General features: G+C 42.4%; 3 protein-coding genes, 2 non-coding genes and 1 pseudogene across 6 annotated transcripts; 2 read left to right on the top strand and 4 right to left on the bottom strand.

The window, feature by feature from the left end:
• Positions 1-824: 824 nt before the first annotated feature.
• On the bottom strand, positions 825-3596 carry LOC133922459 (ultraviolet-B receptor UVR8). Its single transcript, XM_062367814.1, has 4 exons — positions 3259-3596; positions 2550-2766; positions 2172-2481; positions 825-1705 (listed from the first exon to the last, which is right to left on the bottom strand). The coding sequence occupies exons 1-4, from the start codon at positions 3573-3575 to the stop codon at positions 1221-1223; spliced, it is 1329 nt and encodes a 442-aa protein (XP_062223798.1). The 5' UTR covers positions 3576-3596; the 3' UTR covers positions 825-1220.
• Positions 3597-4324: 728 nt separating this feature from the next.
• Positions 4325-8993, bottom strand: LOC133923229 (uncharacterized; annotated as a pseudogene).
• A 3411-nt stretch (positions 8994-12404) lies between these two features.
• Positions 12405-16121, top strand: LOC133920666 (probable calcium-binding protein CML21). The gene is made up of 5 exons (XM_062365262.1): positions 12405-12544; positions 13287-13526; positions 14348-14547; positions 15014-15188; positions 15766-16121. Exons 2-5 carry the CDS (start codon positions 13331-13333, stop codon positions 15870-15872), a joined length of 678 nt encoding a protein of 225 aa, XP_062221246.1. The 5' UTR covers positions 12405-12544; positions 13287-13330; the 3' UTR covers positions 15873-16121.
• Positions 16122-20861: 4740 nt separating this feature from the next.
• Positions 20862-24258, top strand: LOC133922458 (ADP-ribosylation factor GTPase-activating protein AGD12-like). 2 transcript variants are annotated; one of them, XM_062367813.1, is made up of 10 exons: positions 20862-21029; positions 21096-21148; positions 21424-21507; positions 21825-21909; positions 22228-22303; positions 22571-22734; positions 22954-23071; positions 23169-23285; positions 23429-23524; positions 23694-24258. In XM_062367813.1, the coding sequence occupies exons 3-10, from the start codon at positions 21474-21476 to the stop codon at positions 23973-23975; spliced, it is 972 nt and encodes a 323-aa protein (XP_062223797.1). In that variant the 5' UTR covers positions 20862-21029; positions 21096-21148; positions 21424-21473; the 3' UTR covers positions 23976-24258. The 2 variants fall into 2 exon arrangements, with proteins under 2 accessions (XP_062223797.1, XP_062223796.1); XM_062367812.1 differs by lacking the exon at positions 21096-21148 and having other exon boundaries at positions 20864-21029.
• A 731-nt stretch (positions 24259-24989) lies between these two features.
• LOC133923287 (small nucleolar RNA Z152/R70/R12) lies at positions 24990-25086 on the bottom strand. The gene has a single exon (XR_009910551.1). It is a non-coding gene; the product is annotated as a small nucleolar RNA Z152/R70/R12 (small nucleolar RNA).
• A 223-nt stretch (positions 25087-25309) lies between these two features.
• On the bottom strand, positions 25310-25409 carry LOC133923349 (small nucleolar RNA R11/Z151). Its single transcript, XR_009910605.1, has one exon. It is a non-coding gene; the product is annotated as a small nucleolar RNA R11/Z151 (small nucleolar RNA).
• Between the last annotated feature and the right edge of the window lie 727 nt (positions 25410-26136).

Here is a 26136-nt window from a genome sequence, read left to right as displayed (position 1 = left end):
CACGTAACTGTGTGTATATTTTCATATAACTACAATACTTAAATACTACTATGCATCTGATAGCTATCTTACCATATCGAAATTGATCTTTACAATATACTACAAAAGACAGTATATCATACCTTTCTAAACCCTAAGTCTTATATAATATAACTACTATTATATCGCTAAACTCTAAATTTAGTGGTACTTTAATTACTAATAAAAATATAAGTCTAAAAAAATTACCAGAAACCGAGATCTAAAATCCGCAGATAAAAAACAATAGAGTTTCGCCGCACTGCCTCTCTCTCCTCTCCTCCCCCTCTCTTTCTTTTTTTTTTCTAGATTTAAATGACTATTTTATCTAATTTTTAGTCTTTTTGTACTGATGGAGGAAGGTGGTGGTCGGAGGCTAACCGCTCCTTGAGAGGGCGACAAAAAGGCTAACTGTCATCTGAGAGAGCGGTAAGGTGTGACGCTGCCACAGTGGTATTCTTACCACTCTCTAAAAGTGCTACAACCCTTCCAGGAGGCGGTAGACACCTATTTATACAAATCTTAGCATCAGAAGTCTATTTATTTAAATTATAGCTATAAAAATATAAAAATAAAAAAACTCAGTAAATAACCATTGTTTCTTGTCCTTAAATAAGTAAATGACCATTGCATTTTATCGTCTGCTAAGTGAATCACCTCCGTTACGAAAACGATGGCACACAGGGAAAGAAAAAAATAAATTAGTACGTGAACTCCGAGCGCGCCTCTCAGATCACGTTTGTCTTTACATCCAGGAGTTTGCATCGTTGCTTTCAGAACCAAAAGGATGGCACCAAGAACAAGGGTACATCATCGTTGCAAAGACCAATGGTACAAGTCTATTATTACTACTATTAGAGATAACAGAAAACAAGAAAGCTCCGGAAATACTCCAAAAGAAAAAGTTACATAGTTACTCTACATCAGAGGTCTTGGAATGCACAATGGTACTGGCCGTACTCCAGGAAAGGAAAAATGGCGCCAACCTTCAATTTCTCCAGACAGATGATTCCTATCCAGTGGGTGACAGATAAAGTAGGAAAGCATAGATAACAATGGGAAAATATTACACTTCCCAATTCTACAAGCCTACTGAAGCAGCAACCATCATAACTGTTTTGAAGATTTCATCCACCCTGATGCAAACCGTTCCAGTGACCAGACCAAGAACCAAACAACTTTCTGTGAACCAGCAGCCCAACCTACTCAGCGACCAAGAGAAGATTATGGTCCATCCCAGCGGCAACCTGTAAGACTTCTACTCCTTCCAGGGTATTGACGAGACACGGCTCTGCCTCATCAATTGAGCTGCCCAAACCTAGCCTGCCAGCCCGGCCAGACCCCCACGTCCAAACTTCGCCTTCTGAAGTAAGAACAATCGAATGGACACGGCTAGCAGAAGCCGATACTGGCCTTTCCCCACTCAGACAGTCGACCAGTGCTGGAACGTCTTCTTGGCCGGGTCGTCCAAGCTGGGAGCTGCAGTTCCATCCCCATGAGAGGACACCAGTTTCCACACCGTCAGTGCCTTCAGTTGATATATGGCATAACGCAAGAGAGTGTCCAACACTTGCTGACACGGAAAATGGACTATAGCTCATGTCAACAGGAAGCAATTTGGACAGCCCAGGCTTCCTACCCAGCTGTCCAAAAGTGTTGTCACCACCGCTTAGTACAACACCATCAGCTGGGCAATTACAGAAACCACGTGAGACAGTTGGAGGCATAAATATTGGGGAAATTTGAAAATAAGAATAATCTAAAGGGACAACTTTGAGATGATAGATGGTCATTGTTGTTGAAAGTCCATGGTGCATTCCCTAACATGGTATAATTTTGATGTTCATGCATGAATATCCTTGACATCCTACATAACTGGTCCAGCTCTGTATGTTAAATTGTCCGTGCAATGAACAATAACAGAACCAAGCAAGAATTGTCAAAAAGAGAGACTGAACTGAATAACCAAGTTGGTCACACACATGTATTATTTGCAGCTGCAGTACAAGCTATTTCCAATGTTTAACTCATAACAGAAAATATCATATGTGCAACAGTGCAACATAGAGATCAGCACAGAAGCACAAGAAAAGCATCACCCATTGCAAATGTGCACAAAAGGGGTTCGATTTTTGGTGGCAAGGAATACTCACAGCAGAGAATTAGGGAGTGATCAAGTCCACAAGACATATCAGACACCTCAAGAGAACTCGATTCATGAACAAGAGAAGGTTCCCAGATGATAGGCATATTGTCCTCACTCCTAATTTTCTCTTCAACCATCTTTTCAACAGCCTCCAGCATTGAACTAGAATACTTGTCTACCGTTTTGCCTATGTATTCTTCTGGAGGTGCCCTAGTACTGTGGCCCATTTCTCCTAACCTTCCATTTTCCGAGTAGCCCCAACCAAATAGCTTTCCATCCTTTGTCAATGCCATGGCATGCCCCCATCCAAATGATACCTAACATTATTCCTTCAATTAATGTCTTTGCCCATCCAATTACTTAATTTCTGGGAGAAAGTTAGCACCTTAACAACGTCGTAGCTAGCAAGTGCTTCCACTCTAGAAGGCACTGCAACTTCTATGATGTCCTTCCCAAGACCAAGTTGGCCACGCTTTGATCTCCCCCAAACCCATAAAGAGCCATCACACCCGATTGCTGCTGAAACAACACCTGAAGCAGATACAGCATGAACTTGAACATTTTCCAATCCTCTGACCTGTTCTGGCTTGCTCCAAGTATTCCTGCCATTTAGTGAAATTATCCTCAATAAGTAACATTGCCTAAGAACAAGAAAAATAAACATTGGAGCTATAATTTAACTCATGATTGCACATAGAAAACTAGCATGAACAACAATTCGGTCTATAACGTGTTGCCTAGAATAGTTTAACCAAAATTCAGTCTATAACCATGCCTAAAGTTTCTTTTTGACCTATGTTAGTGTTTGTGCTTGTGTGTTATCTGTTTTCCCCTCTTCAAATCTTATGTAGTGTAATCATCGTTGTCCTTGCGCGTGCATCAGGAAGTGTCCACGTTCTAATGCTATCACCCGTGGAACCATTCTTACGCTAGTACGGGAGTAAACACATGGTGGTTGCTGATTAATTTGCCCATTACTAATTGTTGAAATGTAAAAAAGGAATTAAATTGTTCCAACATTTGGAATCTTCTAGAAGCGCCCAGAGTAAGCATCAGAGGAACCAAGAGGGACAAGGAGAGGGGTTTTAGGTCACCTCGGAGAATGGAGCCCGCGGCCCAGCTGGCCCTCGTCGTTGCGCCCCCACGCCCAGACCTCGCCAGCAGCGGAGACGGCGAGGGAGTGGTAGTGGCCCGCGGCAACGGCGCTCACCGACGGCGGGAGGGAGGGCACGGGCGTGGGCACGTAGGCTGCGGCGGCCGGCGCCGGCTGGCCCACCGCGCCGTGGCTGTTGTCCCCGAACCCGTACACCACCCCGGCACTCGGGGCCCCGACCCCGCCGCCGCTGGCGAGCGCGGAGAGGAGGCGCCGCGAAGCGAAGGGGCGCGCGCGGCGGCAGAGGAGCGAACGCATTTCGCGATCGGAGCTGGGAATCGAAGAGAGACGACGACGATAAGTGGGCTGGGCTAATTGTATGCCCGTGTAGAAAAGATGGCCCAGCTGTCCAATCATCTTCGGCCTTCCATCATTCATGTGAAAATCTTCGGTGCAAGTAAATGCATGCAAACGTACAAATAAAAAATAATATCTGAAAACTATGATCGATTCCCCCTACTCATTAGTGGAGAAGTTATTTTACAATATTTTATTGTCACATGAGGATTTTTCTACAAATCAAACCTTCGGATAAAGATTAGACAAACGATACTCTTGTTTACGTGTTTACACCTATATACTTATTTGCACAGAAGATTTCCCCTTATTCATGACAACCTCCTACAAACACATGCAGGATCAGACTAAAATCCCCTCGGTTAGCAGAAAAATTAGTTCCATTCACATGGCGATTTCTGGTTAAAATATTAAATAAAACACATGCCCTATACAGGCAGAGTAGCTATTACTGATTCATTAACTATAAGAGAAGTTAATCTCGTAAGGTTAAAAAAACAACCTTCAGAGGCATATGCTTGAGAGCTTTTTACCACAGAACTGCAAGCCTGCAGCTTTACAATATTAATGACGGCAAAACAAACAATATACAATGAGGATGGTTCCCCCATTTGATACCACAAAAAAAATGCAGTACAAAGCGTATAGCTGCCATGACAAAATCAAACCGAAGTCCGTTCTAGAAGTGGTCTTTACACATGTGTCCGCCCTCATTTACCTGATGAACAGAAGGTTAGAATCAGTCATCTAAGTAAACCACTATTTGCTAATCCAGGATCATTTTTTTTTTTCGTGTGTAGAGCTGTTGGTTATATCACAGTTCAGGATTTTCATTTGAATTCATGAAAGTTTTGTTCAAAATTAAGAGAACACAGAACTTCCAGAAACTTGATATCAGAGTTTGACAGCAAAACAGGTCCAATGTACAGGTTGCAAAGAAACTAGCCATTTGAAAATCTGATTCCTTAAAACCTTCCATATGTGTATTTATTGAATGGGACCAACAGAACCTTGAAAAGAAAACATGGACTACTGACAACCTGACAAACTTACCATAATTTTGATGTTTCTGCGAGAACTGATACAAGACCAATGGAACCGTATTTCATTGATTTCAGCGGTCCCATATACCTACGCAACCAAAGTAGGAGATTTTATGGTCGTGAAATAAAATGGTAATATTCATAGTGATACAACAACCAATGGTAATAGTCACTCTGCAAGGAAGATGCAACAAAATTGCTTACGACGAAAACTAGTGAGATGGAGGAAAAGATTTACATTATCTCTGTGTACCGTAATCTCCATGCGGGAAACCCAAAATGGCATCTAATTGGACCATACACAAGATCAGGTTCTGCCCCACCGCTACCCAATGAAAAAGGTTGGAACGGTATGTGCTTATCCAGTATGAGAAGTAGAAATGCCTATTAAATGGATATGGAAAATATAACAAGAATGGAGAGGAGATTTCCCCCCTGAACATACCTACTGCTCTCAATGCACAAGCCATGTCAGCTTCTGTAAATACAATATCGGTTTTGTCATATCCGTGAGTATAGCTATTGCAGTAAGCTGAGAAAAGTAAGTTTGCTGCTTTAGCAATGCCTTCCTTGCCATCAGAACCAGAAAGACAATTTATAACCATCCCTCTATAACTACAATGTGAAGTTTTGGTGTTTGCACAAACATCCTACAAGTTCACATGAATGGCATAACAATTATAAAAATGATGGATACATTAAACACAGGCAGCAATCGTTACAATCCAAATACCCAACTAGACCAACAGAAAGCTCTACTAAGAAACTTACTGAAGAATTCATTGAGCTCTCATCTCTCGAGGCCTCTATACCAGGTTCAAGTGATCCCTTTATTACTCCTGAAGGGTATTGTTGCACTATTTATTGAGTTATTGTGCATACATTAATACAGTGCTAAATGAAAGCCAGAAGTGATAAGAAACGTCATGAACATCTTGACTGTCACTATACTACTTGTTGGAATATGCCCTCTCGGCTGTACAGAATCAGGCATATTCTACAGAATATTTAAGCCTCATTATAGGATAGCTCTTAGTTGCATTAACTGCCTGTTAATAGGATAGTTATTTCTATAATTATAAGATTATTTCCTTTCTGTTTTATGCCTGCCGTGTGCCTTTATAAACATGGCAAGGCTGCAATACAAGGTATGCAGCAATTCACCTAATATTCTCCTTCCTTCACTACTTCCTATTTAGTTGGACGTTGGAAAGCATCCAACTTCAGTCCTATTATTTTCTTTCTGTTAGTGTTTGATGGCCAACTCGAATTCGTTGAAGTAATTTTTTGTTATATATAATAATAAAATTTAGAAGCTACTAGTTGAATGCTTGTGCGTTACAACGAGAGTTAAAAATTTGCACACGACAGTATTGTCGACTCATCTAAAACCAGCCATCATCGAAATAGGGACCTACATGGCATGCAAAGTGATCAATGTTGTTGACTATAGCACTAGAACTGCATAGCACACCATATCAGCATTCAGTTAAAATGCAGTTAAAGGTGCAAGGGCACTTGATACGGTACATTAGTAAATCACCTTAGGAATCTAAGGATCACTGGATCACCGTAAGCAATTTTTCAGTTCGCTAGAATTTTAGCATGTTGACTTGTCGACAGACTTAGAAACTCAAACAGTTGGCTTCAGTCATTTTTGTAGGAATACACAGATAATCTTGGTCATTACATGTAGTCGTACAATCAGTTAACGCCTCACATAACCAATGCACGGTGCAACTATTTCTGATAAATATCCTAAATGAAGAAATCATAAGAAGTTGTGTAAACTTATTGAAATTTATTGCTAAGCAATCCAAAAAGCACACATACCTCAACACGTCGATCCAGCAGAGTGGAGAACCAATGCAATGCTTCAATCTGAGTGGCCTCATGTTCACTATTCAATTATCTGAAATGAAGGGGAGAAAAGGTCAATGCCACCACATCACAAATGTCAGGTCAACATAATTCTCAAGTTACCTATACAAGTAGGTGCCTACAGTCCTCAAATTACCACACAGATTGGTGCCTAAACTGTTAAACTTAATTTCCTATCCAAGGGATCGAATATAACCTTTTTTCGATTGAGAGAATCGCTCCAATATCAAATCCCTCAGTTGCATCAGCTTTTATAGCACGGAGTTTCTCATTAGTTTCACGTGCAACCTTGCAAACAAAGAAGTAAACAACTAAATAAAATAATATTGCCCTTGAACAGGCACATAGTTTACGTCTGCAAGAACTGTACGAAGCAAATGCATCATCAGATATGCATGGTAAGATAGCCCAAAATATCTGCATAGTAAGGATTGTTCCCCACCCAGCTTAACAAACTCATGATCTGCATGTTAAAGAATAAGCCATATGACAAATATTCCTCAAAGTATTCAAATGGCCTCTACTATCTACAGTCTAAATTCCTAGGTTAGGATCATAGAAAACATAAAAGACCAAATTACCCAAGTGATAGACGTCAACCAAGTGAATTCATCAGAAGAGTCTGCCCTCCGAACAAGTATTTCAGCCATACAATCATAATCTACATTCTTTTCATTCAACGTAGGGTAATCAGCATCGAAAGCAATATGCATCCCACAAGATGTTTGTTACTTCTATGTTGTTAACAAACAGATACAAATATACGAGCAAGTTTATGGAGGACAGACTTACTGGTGAATTCTTTATCTCCTGCAGAAACTCACCCAGACATTTCCATCAGGCATTTCGTCAAGCACCTCATGTTCTCTCCTACAGTAGAGATAACTCGCCCAGCTCGCGCCATCTGCTGCCAACAGGGCCACTGCCAGGACATGACTGCTCTCTTCTCCCCGCGCATCCGGTGTGTCACCGCCACGAGGCGTCGCCATGCCATTGCCACAGCCTCACGCGACCGCTGGACCAGCGAGCTACCGCCTCTCCTATGTGCAGCAGCGTCACGCAACCATTTTCGAGGCCATTGAAGCGTGCGTCGATCGGGGACGGCAAGTGAAGCAACCATCGATGGCGGTGCGTAGGTGACCGCATGGGACGGTGACAGGAGGTTTTCTCCTTCTTCTTCTTCTTGTGGCGCTCCTCATCCTCCTCTTCTGCTCCACGCTCCTCACTAGCACGCTCCGCATTACCAACTTCGCCAACCGCGACCCGGTGCTCCGCTCCCTCCTCACCCACCTCTCCCCTCTCATCCCGCCCTCACCGCCACCTCCCCCGCACCACCTCCCGCGCCACCGCTCCCCGTTCACCTCCTCGTCGTCCTCCCTCTCCGACCATGATGTCCTGGTCGACCCCCTCTATCCCGCCTCCTTCACACCTTCTCGCCACCGCCAGCAAGCCTAGACGCATGCATGGGCGGCACGGTGGGGCATCTCCTCCACCCTGCCTCGCCCCCCCCCCCCCCCGCTCCTACTTAAGGCGCTCCTCATCCTCCCCTTCTGCTCCGCGCTCCTCCCCGGTACGATCCGCCTCGCATCCTGAAGCATGTAGGCGCGCCAAGGGGATGGGGGGCGCACGCGGCAGGACCCTAGCGAGGAAGGGAAGGCCTTGATGAGGGTCTAGGGTTGGGGATTTGGTTGAGGAGGCTGATGCGGTGATGAACTACGCTAGAGATGCAGGACGCGGAACCATGTGGTCGAGCCGGCGGAATGGGAGGCAGAGCAGAACGGAACAGGACACATTGCGTGATTCAGAGAGGAGAGAAGGGGACGAGAGTAGAATCAACAAGCGAGATTGACAGGAGCGGAATGTATAGGAGCAAAACAGGAACCTTTAGGTGCTTTTTAAGTAGTAGAGGTTCTATATTCAATACTTCTATATAGCTGTGCTATGGTAAATAATCTTGGAAGGTGGCTTTAGCGATAAAATGTTAAAATAAAGCGATCAAACTTGTTATCTCATGTTGTTTCCAATCATTACTTATGGCAAGTTCACAACTTCTGTTTTTGCAAAAGAAGCTATTATATTTATAGGTAGCCAAAAATATGAACTTCTGGACTTGAAAACAAGATCCTATTCCGAGATACCCAAATAAGGAAGCATGTAAGAAAAATGCTTATTATCACACCTTTCATGTCATAGAGAGCTACTTACTTTATGCCAATAGTTGATAACCAATGTAAAAGCTGCTTGACCTCCATAACATTGTTTGCTTCTCTGCTATCGACTACTATTCCCAAGCACTTTATAAGTCTCTCAAGATGTAGATTTTGGTACTTGGCAACAACTCCGATGAAATTAGATAGCATTCTAGTTTATTACTCAGACATAACCATAGATCAAATAGGCTGATCACCAAGTGGATGAAGCACCATAGCAACCCTAAGATGAGCTTTAAAATCATGTGGCATCAAAATATATGCATTGGCCAAGATAAAACACAAACTATTACACACTTCCCCCAAAATGCAACACAAAATGACTAACATCATTAATCGCCTATTTTGCATTTCTATAAGATGGAGGTCATGAAATAGGACCGGAAGGTGTCATTAGATTATTCCCATGGTATAATTGTATGCATGTCATTAAGTAGTGTAACTAGATTGTTTACATAATTTAATCAGAATTATTAGAGTTATTTGATTAATCTTATTAATTAGTGTAATTGTATTTATTTGATTAATTAGCTTAATTACTTAGATTAAGTAGAGTAACATGATTAATCGGATATAGGGTGAGTACTGTTACTTATTATTTATCGAGGGCGTAATTAGTTGTGTACCGTACATACATTTAAGTAGTTATTTTATTACATGTACATTTGTTTAGTAGACACGATACGACTTTTCATATTTATTATGGAGAACGGCCCGTTGTTTTTCACGGAAGGCTAGTAACAATTCAGAACTGCTAGTATATAGAGAGTCCGGTTGATGTACCTATTGACCCAGATGGTCTGAAATCACATATTATGAGCTTTTTGCGTGTGAAACAGTAGTCCCATACTGTTGTCCTAGAGGGTGTGCGGCCACGGCTTGTTCCAAACAGCTCGATTGTTGTCCATACGTTGTTCGATATGAGTAGAAACAACGCATGTGCTTTGTACTCATGCAAAGCATTGAAGGAGAACTTTGATATGGGGTGTACGTAAACATAGTCCCATGATTTGTACAAGGTGATGCAGTGACTACCTTGGAAGGATCATACCAGTAAGTGATACATGAAGAGGATGGAGGGTATGTTAGGGAGGGTAGTTCCGGTAAAGAGGGAGCTAGAATGGACCTTTCTGAGATAGATGCAGGATGCATGGATGATGAAACCGGTAGTAGCAGTGATGAAGAAGCTATTGACAACGATGACCCGGAGCTAATGATCCAATACTTCTATGGTTCTGGGCTGCTGGATTGTGCCGTTATTGAGTATAACACCTTATCTAACTGGGATACTAGAATAGCGATATCTAGGTCGAGCAACAGTTTTGTAACAAAGGGGAGGTCATCCACTTTATTAGCAACTATGCTGCCATAACAAGAAGAGACCACAAGTGCACCCAGTGTAACCCTACGAAGTATGAGATCAGGTGTATCAAGCACCTAAATTGTCCTTACTTCGTACGAGCATATAAGCCAAAATATGAAAACTATTTTGTGATCAGTAGACACACCCCACATATATACAGCAAAGAGGCTATTAGGAATGTGAGCCACACCGTTGATGCGAGATTCATAACACACGTTAGGTTTAGCAGTGGCACACTATTAAGTTAGTCATTAGGCATACCATACATGTCAATATTTGTTTATTATCGTATGTAACCTATGTACCTGGTTATACGATAATTATACTTCACAACTACTATTGTCTGATAAATTCGAATTGTATCATCCTAATGTTACTTCACAAAATTACACCCATCAATTTCCATCAAGTGAATAAAGAAATGTGTGAAAAAAAATCTCTCGTCGCTACTAATTTAGCTAGCTACCAGTGAGCTGCAAAACTCGCATGCACCCAAAGCACGAATAACACGTGACTCGACCGACTTGATTTCTGCAGCTCAGGTACCGAATACAGTCTATACGCCATATTCAGCACCTTAGTTGCTAAATGCAAAGAGCTTTCGGCAACTGAGGTACCAAATACGGTGAACAGTGCCGTATTCGGCATCTGAGTTGTCGAAATCAGTGGGTCGGGGCTACTTTCGAATTTTGAGGGACCAAAATCGGGTTTTTGAATTTTTAGGTACCGAATATAGATGCTAGATTTGTAAATACTTTGGTACGTTATCTATTTTCGTAAATACACCAGTGTATATTATCTATTTTTTAATTTTACTTATATATTATACTCTTTATATGTATATATCTTATAGTTAGATATTTTATAGATTGAGTCCCTTAGCAGTCTATTTTGCGTCTGCCACTAGCGATGTGGAGATTATTACGTCTCTAAAAACCCAATCATTTCTAGTTAACCACGAGTACACAACGCCCCAGCATGTGGCTCCTAAAACCATCATCGGCAACTTGTTTTTGGTTTGAGCCGCTTTGACCCATGCGTGAGATTTGTAGAAAATTACCTTCTTTAATTTGATCGGTGGAGTACCAAAAGGAGGTGTTTTCAGAAATCTAACGTATGTGTCAATTGCTGGTGTCCCTTTTATGATATGCATGAGAATACACGACAAGTATACTTGTATAATTTGCATTTGCTTGGAACATAATATCCAGATGAGTTTTATGCTTATTATCTAACTAGTCAGACTCCTGATTATTTCACTCTCCATGTTGCTGTCACGTTGGACTTACAGAACATGTTCTTTGGTAACGTGCTAACGGCGTATTGTGTTTTCCTCGTCGGTGTTCGAACGGTACAACGTTCCAAAAGTATAAATTTAGTTGCGGAATGGACTGTATAGCCCAAAACAAGTAAGAAATCGATTGTAGCAAATTTGGTTAAACTGGTCCTAAATGAAGCCGAAATGTGACTCCTACATCACAAGGTTCTATTTGGAAGATATCAAAAACGTTACACGATTATTCAAATTTCAAACATGCGCTGACAAGCTTATGGAATATGGATGTGTTTGGTTATCTAAATTTATCCCAATCTGACTTGGTGTATACGTATAATCTTAAATAAAAACATGTTTGAATGTTCACATTCAATGCTTCATCCTAGCCTAGCGGAACGCCTTTAGCCTAGCTTGTAAAGTTTCACTCCGTAGCATGATTCGGTGGATACAGACTACTATATCTGTTCATATAGGCAGGTGAATTTGTCAGCGTTACATAATCATCTTCATATGAGTAATCATTCATAATTTCAACTCTTGTATCTATCTATACGATCTCAGATTTAGTTAACCAAATAGCTCAAATCAGGGACGGAACCAGCGCTAGGCCCAGACCCAGACTAGCCCATTCAAATTTGGCTGGGATCTAAAACTTTTTACTGTTTCTATAGTAATTTCAATGGAAATCAGGGTCCTTAGCCCGAACTGAAACCTAGCATGTCATGGGTCTAAATCCGTCCTCGACTCAAACTGTTTAAACTAATACAACCAAATAAATATTTTTTTAATAAATATAACTTCGTCGAACTATATAATACAGCTCTAAAAACCTTCCTGTAACCGAACACACCCTGTCTGAATTTCACATGATACCGGGCGCCGACGTCAGCAGGAGGAGAAGACGCGGGCGTTTCGCGCGCCGCGCCAGCATGCGTTCCATCGCGCGTCCCGCTCACGTAGGCTCCCCACCGCCCTCGGCGCCGAACACGCCTGCAGCCTCCATCCGTCCACCACCAGATCCCGACGCACGCATCCTCTCCTCCCACCCCGCGACCGCGCCTCTAGCTCTTCCTCTCTCCAGCCGCTCGTAGGCGGCCCCCGTCGATCGCCCTGCCGCGGAGCGCTGGAGATCCATCCGGAGTTGGATTCTTTGCTTGGTAAGGAAGCCCCTTGGCCTTGCTTGGACGGATCGTTGGTGCTGTTTTGCGGGATTGTTTCTCTACCGCGAGCCCTGGAATTCTCAATCTTTCTTTCTCTCCGTTCCGATCCGCCCTGTTCGTAGCAGTTCATTTTTCTTCCCAATTTTTTTGGGGTCACGTTAAGTCCGCCTCAGGTTGTCCGGAGATTCTTAGCCTTCATTTGCAAGGTTAATTGTTTCGTCGAGGGCGATTTCGGGTAACATCTTAGACATTGTTGCTACGGTACATGCTTTGCATCGGCCAATATATATTCAAGTGCATGTTGCTTCGATCTTTACCCTCATTCTGCTATTCATGTGAAGTTTCAGAAGCTCTTGAAACTGAACTCACCTTTGATTCGTACGGTAGTCTTACTCTATAAATAACTTATTTCATTTGTAGGGAAATTAAGATCCTTAGCTAGCTCTTAGCATCACTATAATTCTAGAAGAGCTATGTTTATCATAGTTTGGCAATCGACTAAAGTGGGTATGGCTATTGAATATGTTAATTTCGCTTCTTGATTAAAGGATGCACGTAGAATTTTCGTTGTGTAGTTTTGTAAGGTCAGCACCTACTGTTGTAATGGAATTGGCTTAGTGTCCCCTAAATGTTGGTACCTCACAACATTGGTTTAGTGTCCCCTAAATGTTGGTACCTCACAACATTGGTTTAGTGGATATGACCGATCTCTCACCCTGAATATCATGTTCATCTCCAGGTAATAAGCTTTTGTCACCGTGCAAAATTGTCAGATTTGCTGAAATGGGAGGTGTAATTGGACATGGTGACTCGCCAAGGAACAGTTCACCGGCATCGAAGTTAGAGAAGAAGATGGTTGAAGCCATGCAGCAGAGGGCGTTAAAAGGAACTTCCGTGAAATCATTCAATAGTGTTATCATGAAGTTTCCTAAAATTGACGAGAGCTTGAGGAACTGCAGGACTATCTTTCAGCAATTTGGTGAGCTTTGTCTCCTCTATCTGGACCAGTGCTATGGTACCACGTCATTTAAAGGTCAAAACTTGAAAGAAAAATTGGATACACACACACACATAGTTGAACTTTGTAAGCAGCAGTGGCCCTGAAATTTATTAGTTTTGTGTAGTGTTTATTTTGCACGAAGATTGTTGCTGAAATAGAATGATACCAGTGAGAGATGTTGAGTTTATCTGAATGATAACTGGACAAAACTAGCGTGAACAATTATCTGGGTCGAATGATCGATGAACATGAAAGTGTCTTAGAGTTGTTTTTCTTTCACATTTTATACAGCAACTTCGTTAAAAGTTCCACCTATTTTGGATCTCATAGATCCATCTGCTTTTTATCCAATGAAAAGTAAAAACATTTTATCCATAGGTACCATTGGATCCCATGCATTGTATTCTGTGAAGGAGTGAACTCAGGTTTAATCCACCATATGAACTTAAATGATCCCTACTTGGCTAAGGTTCTTTTTGGCAGATACAGGGAAAATGCTCCTGCGAGATCAAACCCACTAAAATAATTGGGCACAACCAATTCAGGGATTAGCGTTAGACCTCCACAAATTTTTCCCAATTTACTTGCTTTAGCATGGGGATTTCGAGCCTCGACATGCTTTAACACCCATGTGAGGAATTTGTTTTGTCCTTCCTATGAACTGGGCCAGACTCATCTTGTCCAAACGGACCATAAGTACTGACCATAGTATTTCATTTGAATTTTTGTCTTTTAATCTTGAGGCGTTACCTCAAACTTATTTTTGTATGTTCTGACAAATTTTGTTTTTATTTATGCAGATGAAGATTCCAATGGTGAAATAGATCAACAGGAACTGAAGCATTGTTTCCAAAAGTTGGATATCTCATCCACAGATGAGGAGATAAGAGATCTTTTTGAGGCATGTGATATTTATGAACACATGGGCATGAAGTTCAATGAGTTTATTGTCTTCCTGTGCCTTGTTTATCTTCTCAATGACCCGGCGGTGTCAGAAGCAGTATCCTTAGTACAGTAAAAAATATTTCTTGTTTTTTACTGCAAGAAAATCACAAAAGTAACATTAATTTTCTCAATTTGCCTGATTCTCATTGGCAAAATAAGATATAAAACTTGTGCTGTGTGTTTGCTGGAGATTTATAACTAATCGTGGGCACACTATTGTGTGTACTTGCATGCAGTAAATTGACAAATATCTGTTGGGGCCATTCATTCTTTTAGCATGGGAAATGCATCATATGAGGTCACTCTATGAACACCAGGATATCACATTAGAGAAGTTTCAAAAGAAGTTAAAAGATTCTGTTTCCTTCTTGAATTTTGTTGGGTCATTGTATGAATTATTTGCATTGTATAAGGGCTGTTAAGTGCATGCGCCAGACATTTCTGAGTTAAGGTTCTATTCTACTTATTTATTTGTTCTGTTTTATTTGGATGTCTTGTATGACCTTGACATGCTGCTTTAGAGAAAAAGAATGGGATTAGGTAGCCTGGAGCCAACGTTTGAGACATTGGTTGAGTCATTTGTCTTCTTGGACAAGAACAAAGATGGGTATGTCAGTAAGAACGAGATGATACAAGCAATAAATGAGACTACTGCAGGAGAGCGCTCTTCTGGGCGCATTGGCATGAAAAGATTTGGTGAGTTATCTCCTTTGTGGCACCATCGTCTCACAGCCACAGCCTCCCTAATTTCTGAGGCATGGCACAAAATGCTCTATCGGTTTCTTAATTAAAAACTAGTAGATGGCTTTTGCGATAACTATCCTATGTTGGTGCACCATTACTTCATCCCTACTCTTTGTAGTTTAAATAAAGCACCGTTGGGTTACTTTTTTAGAAAAGAACGATTACATATTGGTGAAAACAATCATGACAATTTTTCGCCACCTTCATCTCTAGCAGTTCTTCTATCTAATACTGAAGAATGTTAGATAGATAGGCATTTAAGCGTAGGTTGGAGAAAGATAATCATTGCATATATATAATTCTGCATCAATTTTGAATTCTTTTGGAATATTGTTCCCAAGGTTCCCAACTCCTAGATTGATGCTTCAAATTGAATATTTTAGTTTCCTTTCTCTATCAATTCAGAAAAAATTCCAAGCTTAGTAATTAGGATCATATGTTTATTGGCGAAAACACTTGTATTCCAATCCAATTACGTTTGTTTTCCTGTTTATGCTGGTCCTTACATTTACTCTTTTGGTGATTCCAGAGGAAATGGATTGGGACAAGAATGGAACAGTAACCTTCAAGGAGTTCCTCTTTGCCTTTACTCGCTGGGTGGGGATTGATAACGATGACGACGACGACGATGAATGAGTGGAACTGAAGATTAGCCATTCTGAATAGGCCAAGCCAACCCTCAGGAGGCGTCCAGCAGTATTCTCCTACTGCGAATTGGAGTACTAAATGACAATCAAAAGTAGTAGTAGTAGTTCATGTTCACTGGCGTGTAGTTGATCATGGCTGTTTATGTTCTTGTTAATAGAATGAACCCAAGTTGTTTCTAGTTGTGGTAGGCATTTGCTGATAAAAGGATACATCTGTCAGACGGTGTTCGGTCGTAGGTACCCCTGTGATTAGAAACTTTGAATGCCGCTTAAAATGTCCAAACATTTGAAGGGAAGTTTTGTTCTTTCCTTCGAAATTGGATTCTTGTTTTTCCTGTACATTTTGCGAAAATACAGGCCCATCCCATTGCTGATTTGCGGTTGAATAACGAACAACATTGTTCCCATACACACTAATATCTTTGTAAGTACTTTAGTCACTGTCAATACACTTTTCTGTTTTTAGTGTCAGGAGTAGCCAAGATAATTAAAGTTTTCTAAGATAGGATATGCCTGTTAGGAAACCAAATCCCGAAGGGGTCGGAAGCAAATTCTATAAAAATCTATTTACTATCTATCTCGTGACCTAATGGTTGGGTTGAAGAAAAAAGAGAGTAAGTGGACACATATCATCATAGAAGAGATAATCTTTTATAGAACTAGATCCTATAAAATTTGTTTCCGAAAAGATCAAACTTTTGGCCGCACGCACGGGGAGAGTCTCATGTGGATCTCCTCGTTTTTTGGTTATATGTGGAGAGAGATGATTAATGAGAAAGAGAACATCTTCTATATCTGTGTCTACTTATGTTCAGATGATTGCATCTGCTGTGATCGTGAGGAACGAAGAGGGAAAGGTACTAGCCGCTGGCAACGTGATTATACAACAATGCCATGAATGAAAGCACCGCTGCGGTTCCATTCCAAGTTTGTTCTTTCCTCTTTATTTTCCAATCTCGGTAAACCCTTCGAGGAGAAGGCGCCGAGCACTCGGCCGACCATGCCCATTTCAGGTAACAGTTCTAGCTATTGTCGAGGGCAATGCGAGCAGGGTTGGCCATGATTTGAATCCATGATAAAAACGTCGCTGCGCTGCATCCTCTCCTTCCGTCCCCACTTGTGGTAAAAAGGGAAGTCTTCAGACTTCGTACTGTGTGCCAGCTGAACATGCACTCACTTTCGCAATGGCGGGCGCCGGTTGTTGACGACGACAAGGAGTAGATCAGCGCCATTGGCGATCGATGTCCTCAAACGATGCTACCATCACATCATCGTAAGTTCGTGCATGATCAACCTCGTTGGAACGAGTATTAAGTAAATTCTATAAGATTCTATCTAAAAAGATTCTCGTGAGACTCTATCTATATAATCTATTTTATGGTATAATTGTTAGGTTAAATAAAAGAGAGTGAGTGAATAAGAGAGAATAAGTGAACACGTGTATGTTACTTGTATGTCGTCGGATCTTTAGGGATTAAAGAGTTATACAATAGCATATCGTGAATTTATCCTTTAGTTATTATAATTCCATTCATGTGTTTATACGCATCCTATCTCATAAATTTTCCAATTTGCTTCTCTATTTGCACATGAATCATTCATGTTCCGTTCCGACAGACATTATTTTCCAATTTATGTGTTTTTTCTATTCATATCCAAAATAAGCCCTCAAAGTTGATGCAGTGAACCAGCGGCCTTTTTACAGTGGTTATCAGGCTCATGGGATGCAGCATCCCAATATTTGGTTGTGTGTACTACCTCTGATGCAAAATCGTTGGGCGAGGCTGGCTCCCGGGAAATTGATTTCAATTGTGTTTCTCCAGGGCTACGCTTATGGGATGCAGGCATAGCTCAACTAATGATAATATTAGCATATAATTAATAAGTATTAACTTATATTAATATATTTCAAATTGTATTAAAGCTTAATATGATAAAGTAAGTAATATATAATATATTTATGCAAAATAAATATTATATTAATACTTTTTTTTTATTTCTATCTTATACAACATATACCTATACAGGTAACTAAATACAATCTTTTTTAACTAGACTGAGCCTATACAACAAAACAAATAAATAGCTATTATATATACTTAGCCCTGTTAAGATGAGCCTGGTCCGTATATGTGAGTCAAACGCCCTTGTTGATCCATCCCGAACACAAGTAGGAGGTGAAGCTTGTCAGCTGCTGTCCTGTCCAGTCCTAGTGAGGCTAAAGCTTCCGCCTCCGTGCTCTCCTTTCCTCTTCCGGGGTGGTCTTATCATCTCATGTCCTCTCCTCTCTCTCCCCTTTGCTGAACTTGGCAACGAGAAGGGACAGCGCACTCGGCCGAACCATGCCGATTTCAGGTAACGCATCCGGGTCTTGGCCGAATCAATGTCGGGGCCAATTCGTGCTCCAATTCGCGGGAGTGCGGAAGGGATCGGCCGCCATTAAACGGCACCGAGCACTCGCGCTGCACTGCGATCTCTTCCAGGCCGCGTCGATCGCATTCCCCTCCCTCCAGCGCTGGCCAGCTGCCTGCCCGGCCATTCCACCGTTGCTTCTTGTTCCCCCGATGGCCACTCTCACCGTCTGGGGGGTCGACATCGAGCTTGACCTCGACTTCGTGCTCTGGTGCCTGCCTCTCTTCGTCATCGCCGCGCTGATTGGCGACCGCGTCGCCGGGAGATACCGCTTCGACCCTGCCGCCGACGGCGCCGCAACCGCCGCCGCCGTCTTCGCCACCGCCGCCGTCGTCGCGCGCTACTGTCGTTGCCGTTGCCACGGCAGGCTTCGGCGCCCGTAGAGTGATCAAATCGCAGTAGGCTGTAGCCGTAGTTGTCCATGGACCCTGGGCTCGTCGGCTGAGTGCGAGGTAGTTGTTAGGCTTCACTAGTCTCTGGGTGGGTGATCAGCTTCTGTAGCAATTCAGTGGTATATACTATGAATGAAAATGGAGGATCTTGCTATCATATTCGTCACATTCGTTCAATTTGAGTCGATTTGTGGTTGGATGCTTGAGTTTTCCGACGGGGGTTTCGGCGCCGGAGGTCGACGGGGCGGCCGGCGACGGCGAGGGAGGAATCTTGCACCGCTTGCAGCACAGGTGAGTGTCGGTTCGTTGCCATCTTCCTCCTCCCTCCCCCCAGGACATGCGCGGTGTTACCTCTGTCACGTTCTTGGTCCCGTGGGCGGCGGCGTACGGTCAGGCGAGCTGAGCAGCGTCAGGGCACCGTGGAGCTAGCCGCTCGTCGCGGGTCGCGCCTCGTCCCTCTTCTACCTCGATCTCTCCCTCTCCTCCCCCACCCCGTTCGGTGGAGGAACTTCGTTGCTCGTCGAGATCCTGCCGAGACTCGAGCTGATTATTCCTGCCAATGCAACGCGATTTCCCCAACTGGTTCTTTCGGGTGAAATTTTGGGGGCGAGATTTGCGATGGTTTCTTCAGGTCGTTATGGCATTGCCCATTGCAGCTGAATATGTACTCGTTGGTTAGCGACGAGCTGATCAGCGCTAGCCATGATTTTTTTTTTTTTGAGTGAACCCTGCATTTCTCTTTTTTTCGAGAGGGTACATGTACAACGTCAAGAACCGACGCATATCTCATTCCCATCACATACACATATGTATTCTTTACACACACTAACATAGATTGAAACTAAAGTTATGATCTTTGTTATATTGTTCATGCAGAAATAGAATATATTTCTATATAATGATGGTAAGCTGAAGGTAAAGAGTGCATTTGCTCATGTCCGGAGTGGCTACGCGGCTTCTCTTCTAGTATTGGTCCGGTGTCTGATATATGTGACTTATGATTTGGTACCTTCGGTCTTGATGTGTTTGTGCCTTTTAGTTTGTTGGTATCTTCAGCCTCTATCTGTTCATTTTCTAGTGTTTACCTTTTTTCTTCTCATATGATTGTGAACCTATCTATTGGCTTTCAATAAAAATGAGATAGTCTTTGTTAAAAAAAAATAGGTTGGAGAGCTTTAGAGTCTAGACCCTCAATCATGTACAGTATCCCTGAACGTGCATGCATATGTGCACACACATAGCATGCCTAGGATCTAATCCCTAAGGGTGAACACGTCTAGAATTTAATCCCAATTTGGTACCGGCGTGGCTGCGTCAAGGTGGGCTCTAACACAAGTAGGTTCGGCACTACGCCAGCGACCTTGGCAATCGAGGTGCCGCTCTATCTCACTCTACATTTATCAAAAAAATCATTTATATATATATATATATATTCAATATTTATAAAAAAATATACATATATTTCAAAATATTATATGATTAGACTATCGTCACTTGTTGAATAGATGACACCATCAAAATATTGCTCCATCAAAAAGCGACACCTCAATGCTTCTACCATCTCTATACAACACTGGTTTGATTCGCACATGCAATAAAAAAAGATACCCTCATGATAGAGGTGCCCTCATGATGAAGGTCCGCATACGAAAAAAGTGTCGCGCATTGACGTGAACAACATGTCATCTAATATATTTAATTTCTGACTGTTACGTCGTGGGTCTTATAAGACATCGCTCATTGGATGTGCGATGATAAATTTAGATGTGCAATATTTTAAAATAAGTATATATTTTTACAAATTTTGAAAAATAAAAATATATAAATTCCATATCTTCTAGCCTGAAGCATTCTTTTACATTGATCCTCTTTCCCAGGCAAGTCCCGAGGCCCTTCAGGATTTCGCTCCCGCAACTTGTAGGCCGCGTGCGGCCCATGGACCAACCAAGTTTCTACGGGCCGAGTGGGAGTTTTCTCTGGTTGGTTGACCAGTTGCCTCTAGGAACTACGCAATGATAATACTCTATCCATCGCAACGTTCCTTTTCCAATCGGACGGTCCAGAATAAGCAAGAGCATGGTTACCAGGAACGCAATCGAGGTGCCCAAGAAAGGCAAAAACTCTGCAGGTGGGGTCATGCCGTCAGTCTCTCAGGACGGTTCGAGCCGGGATCTGGCTCCGATCCACAGCGGCGCACGTACCAACCGCCGACCAAGCCACGCGGAGCAGCGCCGACCAAGCCACGCGGAGCAGCTGCTCTGGCCGGTAGGAGAGAGATCTCAGTCAGCGCTGCAGCCGAACCACTCGCGGCCGGCCAGGGGGAAGGAATCGGAGGAGAACCGGTAATCCTTCTCCTTCCTTCAGCGATCCTATTGTTCTTCCTTGGTTCTTCATCTCTGGTTCGGCAGGGGTCCCAGGGAAAGATTCTCCTATTGTTCGTGCTGTCATGTGTAGGGAAAAGGTACTAGCAAACTGTGGGGATTGATTGCGATTCTTGTCTCAGTGATTCGGTACCTGCGCTTAGTTCCGATTTCTAGGGGAAATTATACATTGAGCAGCGCATTGGAGCTGAGATGAGGATTTCCGAAATGTGAATATGGAACAAGGATCCTCCACTATCAATAGTTCCATACAATTGTGTTCTTGGAAATTCGGATGCTGCTTGTCTTTGCATTTGTTATATTTGATATGAATTGACCAGGGCCATTTCAAGCTATTCTTGCCTCATCTTCGCAGGATTGGGTACAGTTTGACGCATTTGGAGCTGAGCTTTCTGGCGGCTGAAGATGAGTGGAGGACATGGTGATCCTGGGACCTCAGGTAGTATACGGCAATGGCTTTTTCTTACCGCTTCGTCGAGTGGCGTAATTCTCTCGTGCTACTGCTTTGAAGGAGCACACTGGAAAGTCCGGTGGCACAAGGAAATCCTTGAGCAAACAACATTAATGTCAGTGACAATGCACACATGGGGAACCCAAAACAGAAATCTATAATTTTTCTGAGGGCTTTCTTGTTTTGATCATTTCACATGCCTGCACAGTACAAACAATAAATTGCTCTCTGAAGTATTATTCATATTCTTCACAATTAAGATCACAGCAGCAGTCGCAGGTATTGATTTCACCTTTGCCTTGCAGCTAAGATGGCAAAGCTGAAGGAGTTATTGCACAGGAGTGAAAACCGCATTTGTGCTGACTGCAGCGCGCCTGATCCCAAATGGGCGTAAGTATTTTCGCGAGCTTCAATAAGCCACCGCGTGTTCAGTTTCAGCTAGTTTGAACTTTCTGTCTTTTTTCCCCTTTGGATATTCCCTTCTTTGGCTATGGCAATGCATTTCCAGAAGTTATATTAGCAGAATAAAAATACATAGCAATGATAAACTATACATAACCTTGCAATGTAAATCTGAAGAATCCTTCGCCTGTTCCCCATGCTTTTCTTTTGGAACATAATCATGTCCGTATATAGTATGCAGATTTCTTTGCTTCTAATCTTTGTGACACACGGCCCCACGCATATAATTGGGTTTTCTCCTTGCAGATCAGCTAACATTGGAGTATTCATTTGCGTAAAATGTTCCGGCGTCCACAGAAGTCTCGGTACACATATTTCAAAGGTTTTCAGAAATAATATTACATGTTGTTTCTTTCTTTCATGTCCGCTTTCCCTTTTTTTATTGCTTTTGATTTTTTTAGAAAATACAATTGTGCCAGAAGGTTTTTGTGTTTCTATAGCTTACCAACCAGCAAGTAGCAATGCCAATATTTGCAGGTAGCAATACAGGATGTAAAATGTACTATTGCATAGTCTACAGTGTTACTTCATGGAAATATCATTTTTTAAAGTCATAATTAACACCATTAACCTAGTATTTATGGCACAGGTTCTGTCAGTAACACTAGATAAGTGGACTGACTATGAAGTTGACTCCATGATAGAAGTTGGTGGGAATTCTCACGCCAATGCAATATGCGAGGCATTTCTGCCAGAGGGCTACCGGAAGCCACATCCAGATTCGACCCAGGAAGAGAGAGAAAGTTTCATCAGGTATGTGCTTATTTGGAAAGGATAATTTTTCAATGGACACAAAAAATCTCGTCTGTGCTCTCTGAAGATCGGTGTTTTGATTCTAGAGTACGGTGTACTAATGAGCTCCATGTTGCCAATGTCATAGTTTCTCCCTAGTGAAAATATGAGTAGCAGGAATTTCTGAAGCCAAACCTACGGATTGCAATGTTTCAGGAATTCCTGTTTGCAATGTTTCAGGTCAAAGTATGAGTTGCAGGAATTTCTGAAGCCAAACCTACGGATTGTTTCTAATCACTCTAGTGAATCTGGAAAACATGCAGGCAATGCTTCTCATTCTTATGGTTCCAAGAGTGAAGTAAGGCTGTTCCCGAACTGCACATTTTTTACAAGTTGTTTCCTTTCTTGTTCGGTATTCAGATGTAAAGTAATTCTTTTTTTTTTTTACTTTACAGATCGGCATGGTTGAGTTCATCGGAATATTGAATGTCAAGGTGATAGGAGGCACCAACCTGGCCATCAGGGATATGTCAAGCAGTGACCCATATGTCGTCCTGACGCTTGGGCAGCAGGTAATCACATTACCAACAAGCAATCCCACATGCTGAGTCCTGATCTGGAAACTTGATTTAGAAATTTTGGTTGCATTGTCATATTTGTAACAGAATAACGTATTCTTTGCTGTCAAATTACATCATGCCGTTGTTGCGTGCAGAAAGCACAAACTTCAGTGATCAAAGGCAACTTAAACCCAGTCTGGAATGAAGAACTGAAGCTCTCTGTTCCTCGGGAATATGGACCTCTGAAACTGGTAATCTACTCCACATTAACCACACACTACTACCAACCTCAGATTTTGAGGCATTGATTCTGAATGACGTAATGCCATCTAGATTTTGAGGTTTTTGATGCAACTGAATCTGAGAATGCCAGCTTAAACAAGCCCTTTGGTTCTTTCTTTCACTCTCACGCGCAAGCAGGAAGTGTTCGATCATGACATGGTGTCCAAGGACGACCTCATGGGAGAGGCCGAGATCGACCTGCAGACTATGATCAACGCGGCCGCGGCTTTCGGCGACCCGGAGCTGCTGGGAGACATGCAGATCGGCCGGTGGCTCAAGTCCGGGGACAACGCGCTCGTCAGGGACAGCGCGGTGGTGGTCGCCGGGGGCAAGGTGAAGCAGGGGGTGTCGCTGAAGCTGCAGCACACCGAGTCCGGCGAGCTGGAGCTGGAGATGGAGTGGATGCCGCTCAACATGTGAGGATCGTCTGTCAAGTTGCTCATTCTCAATCTTCTATTTTTCTGGAATCAAATTTTCTGCGTATTGGCAGATGATAAATGGTGTTGCACCATTGCGATTTCAGAGGATTTGTTTTGCTTTTGCTGCCATCAGAAAATGCTGCGTTTGATAAGTGGCAGGGGTTCCAGGAGATTCTTCTAAATAAAGCTCTTCTTCAGAAAGAAACCTTTGGAAGAGATTGTGTTTTTCTTGGAATTTGAGACATTGTGCTGCTTGACATGAAATTCTTGGCTACTCTTTAGCATATTCTGTCACTATGTCCATAGGCGTCCTGGACTTTCGAGGACACCATCCGTCAGATCAAGCCAACCAACGGCACAAATTAAATCTCTAATCCAAACCGAAGAAACGACCTTTTGCTCAACATCGATCAACAGGAAACAAATAAAAAAACAAGAACAGAAAAAAAAACTTTACAAAAGAAAAGACCATCCTGCTGCTGATCGTGGTTGCCGGCGGCAAGGTGAAGCAGAGGGCCTCGCTGAAGCTGCAGCAGGATGCCTCTCAAGTCTCAACATGCAGAGACCGTCGTGCATTTTATAACGAAACTAAATGATCTGCATTTGTGAGCAGATAAATGGCGATGGGATTTAAGAACATTTCCTTTGCTTTTGTCGCCAACATATTTGCTTTATTCGGAAAGCTGGAGGCTTTTTGTAAATAAAGCACACAATTTCGAGCTGGTGCTTTTCCTAAGAAATTCTTCAAAAGATTATACTGTTTTGTTTGAAACTTACAGTCACCTTATCCTTGGCCGGCATTCACAGAACATGTTAATTTCAGTTAATGTAATCAGGCTTTTCAATTGCTTGGATTATCATGTTGAGCACATTATCTGCTCATGTCATCTGTTCATAGCATCGAAAGATGGAGGACAGGAGCCTTCATCGAGACAAAAAAATTGAACAGCCCTCATCACAAAACATTAAAAAACAGAAATGCAAGAGCGAAAAAAGGGGAGAATTTGAAGGACGCAATGCTCAGTGGAAAGAGAAGTCGTTTTGTGGTTTGACGGCTCACGGCGACAACAGAGGCCACCACTGCCTAAACCTATCAAACTCATCATCGCATTGCTCCCCGAAAATATACTTAAATCTGTAACCCACCAACAGATTGCAAGAAACGAGAGGGAATACAACCCCGCTCAAATTCAACCAATACTCGTGGTATTAAAGAAAACCCCAAGAAAAACTGCAATCCGTTTCAAACCAACAGAGAAACCGAGTGATTTCATCGTATTGTTCAAACACATAAAAAGATGCAAGGAATCGATCTGCAGGGCGCGTGTAACAGAGGGGCTTCAGTGTGTGTAACAACATGAAATCGATCAGCGGCGATAGAATCGCCTCACCGAAATCCGCTAAGATCCTCTCGGATCCGAATCATCATTAGCCGAGCCCAGACCACGAATTGAAACAAAAATCGCGGAAGCAAACAACGAGCGAACAAAAAGGGAAGAGCGAAACGAGATTAACGCGCCGAATCAAGATCGAAACAAATCCGCGTCAAAAATCGAGCTCCGGGAGAACAGCGGCGGCTAGGGTTTTCGCCGTGGGTTGCTCGGCCATCGGGAGGTCTGAATATATAGAGAGAGACGTGGGGGCGGCGCTAGGGTTCCTCAGCGGAGGGATTCTGCTGGGTTCCAAATGGGAGTGAGATCGTGTGTTGGCTTGGGCCAAGGCCCACGCAAAGGTGGGCCAAGCCAGCCCAAATGCCTATCCGATCTTTATATCCCAAGGCAGGTATATTGGTACATGTTAACCATCTCATATATCGTCTAATACAATGTTATGTGCGATTTTATATGATGTGGAGGAGAGGGTTGTAGGAAAAAGAGGTCGTTATTTCGCGAAGCAACAATCTCATAAGCTAAAAATTTAGAACTCGACCACAACGACCGAGTTAATTATCCTCATCGAGAAACATAGACTCCTAAGTAGCAAAGATTTGAAAATTATGGCATGAGTCTCTCTTTTTTTCTTTCTTTAGAGTTTTCTATATGCACAATTTCTCGATGTTTCGATGAGAATTTACGAGACTACTCTCGCACCATTATACAAGTTGTTATTGCTATGAAACTTACAACTTTCATTTGTTCCATATATGAATAAGAGGTTACGGA

The sequence above is a fragment of the Phragmites australis genome, chromosome 6, assembly GCF_958298935.1.
Source record: "Phragmites australis chromosome 6, lpPhrAust1.1, whole genome shotgun sequence".
NCBI classification, from domain to species: Eukaryota; Viridiplantae; Streptophyta; class Magnoliopsida; order Poales; family Poaceae; genus Phragmites; species Phragmites australis.
The sequence above is the reverse complement of the archived record's forward strand: the minus strand, read 5'-3'. Positions and strand labels throughout refer to the sequence as shown.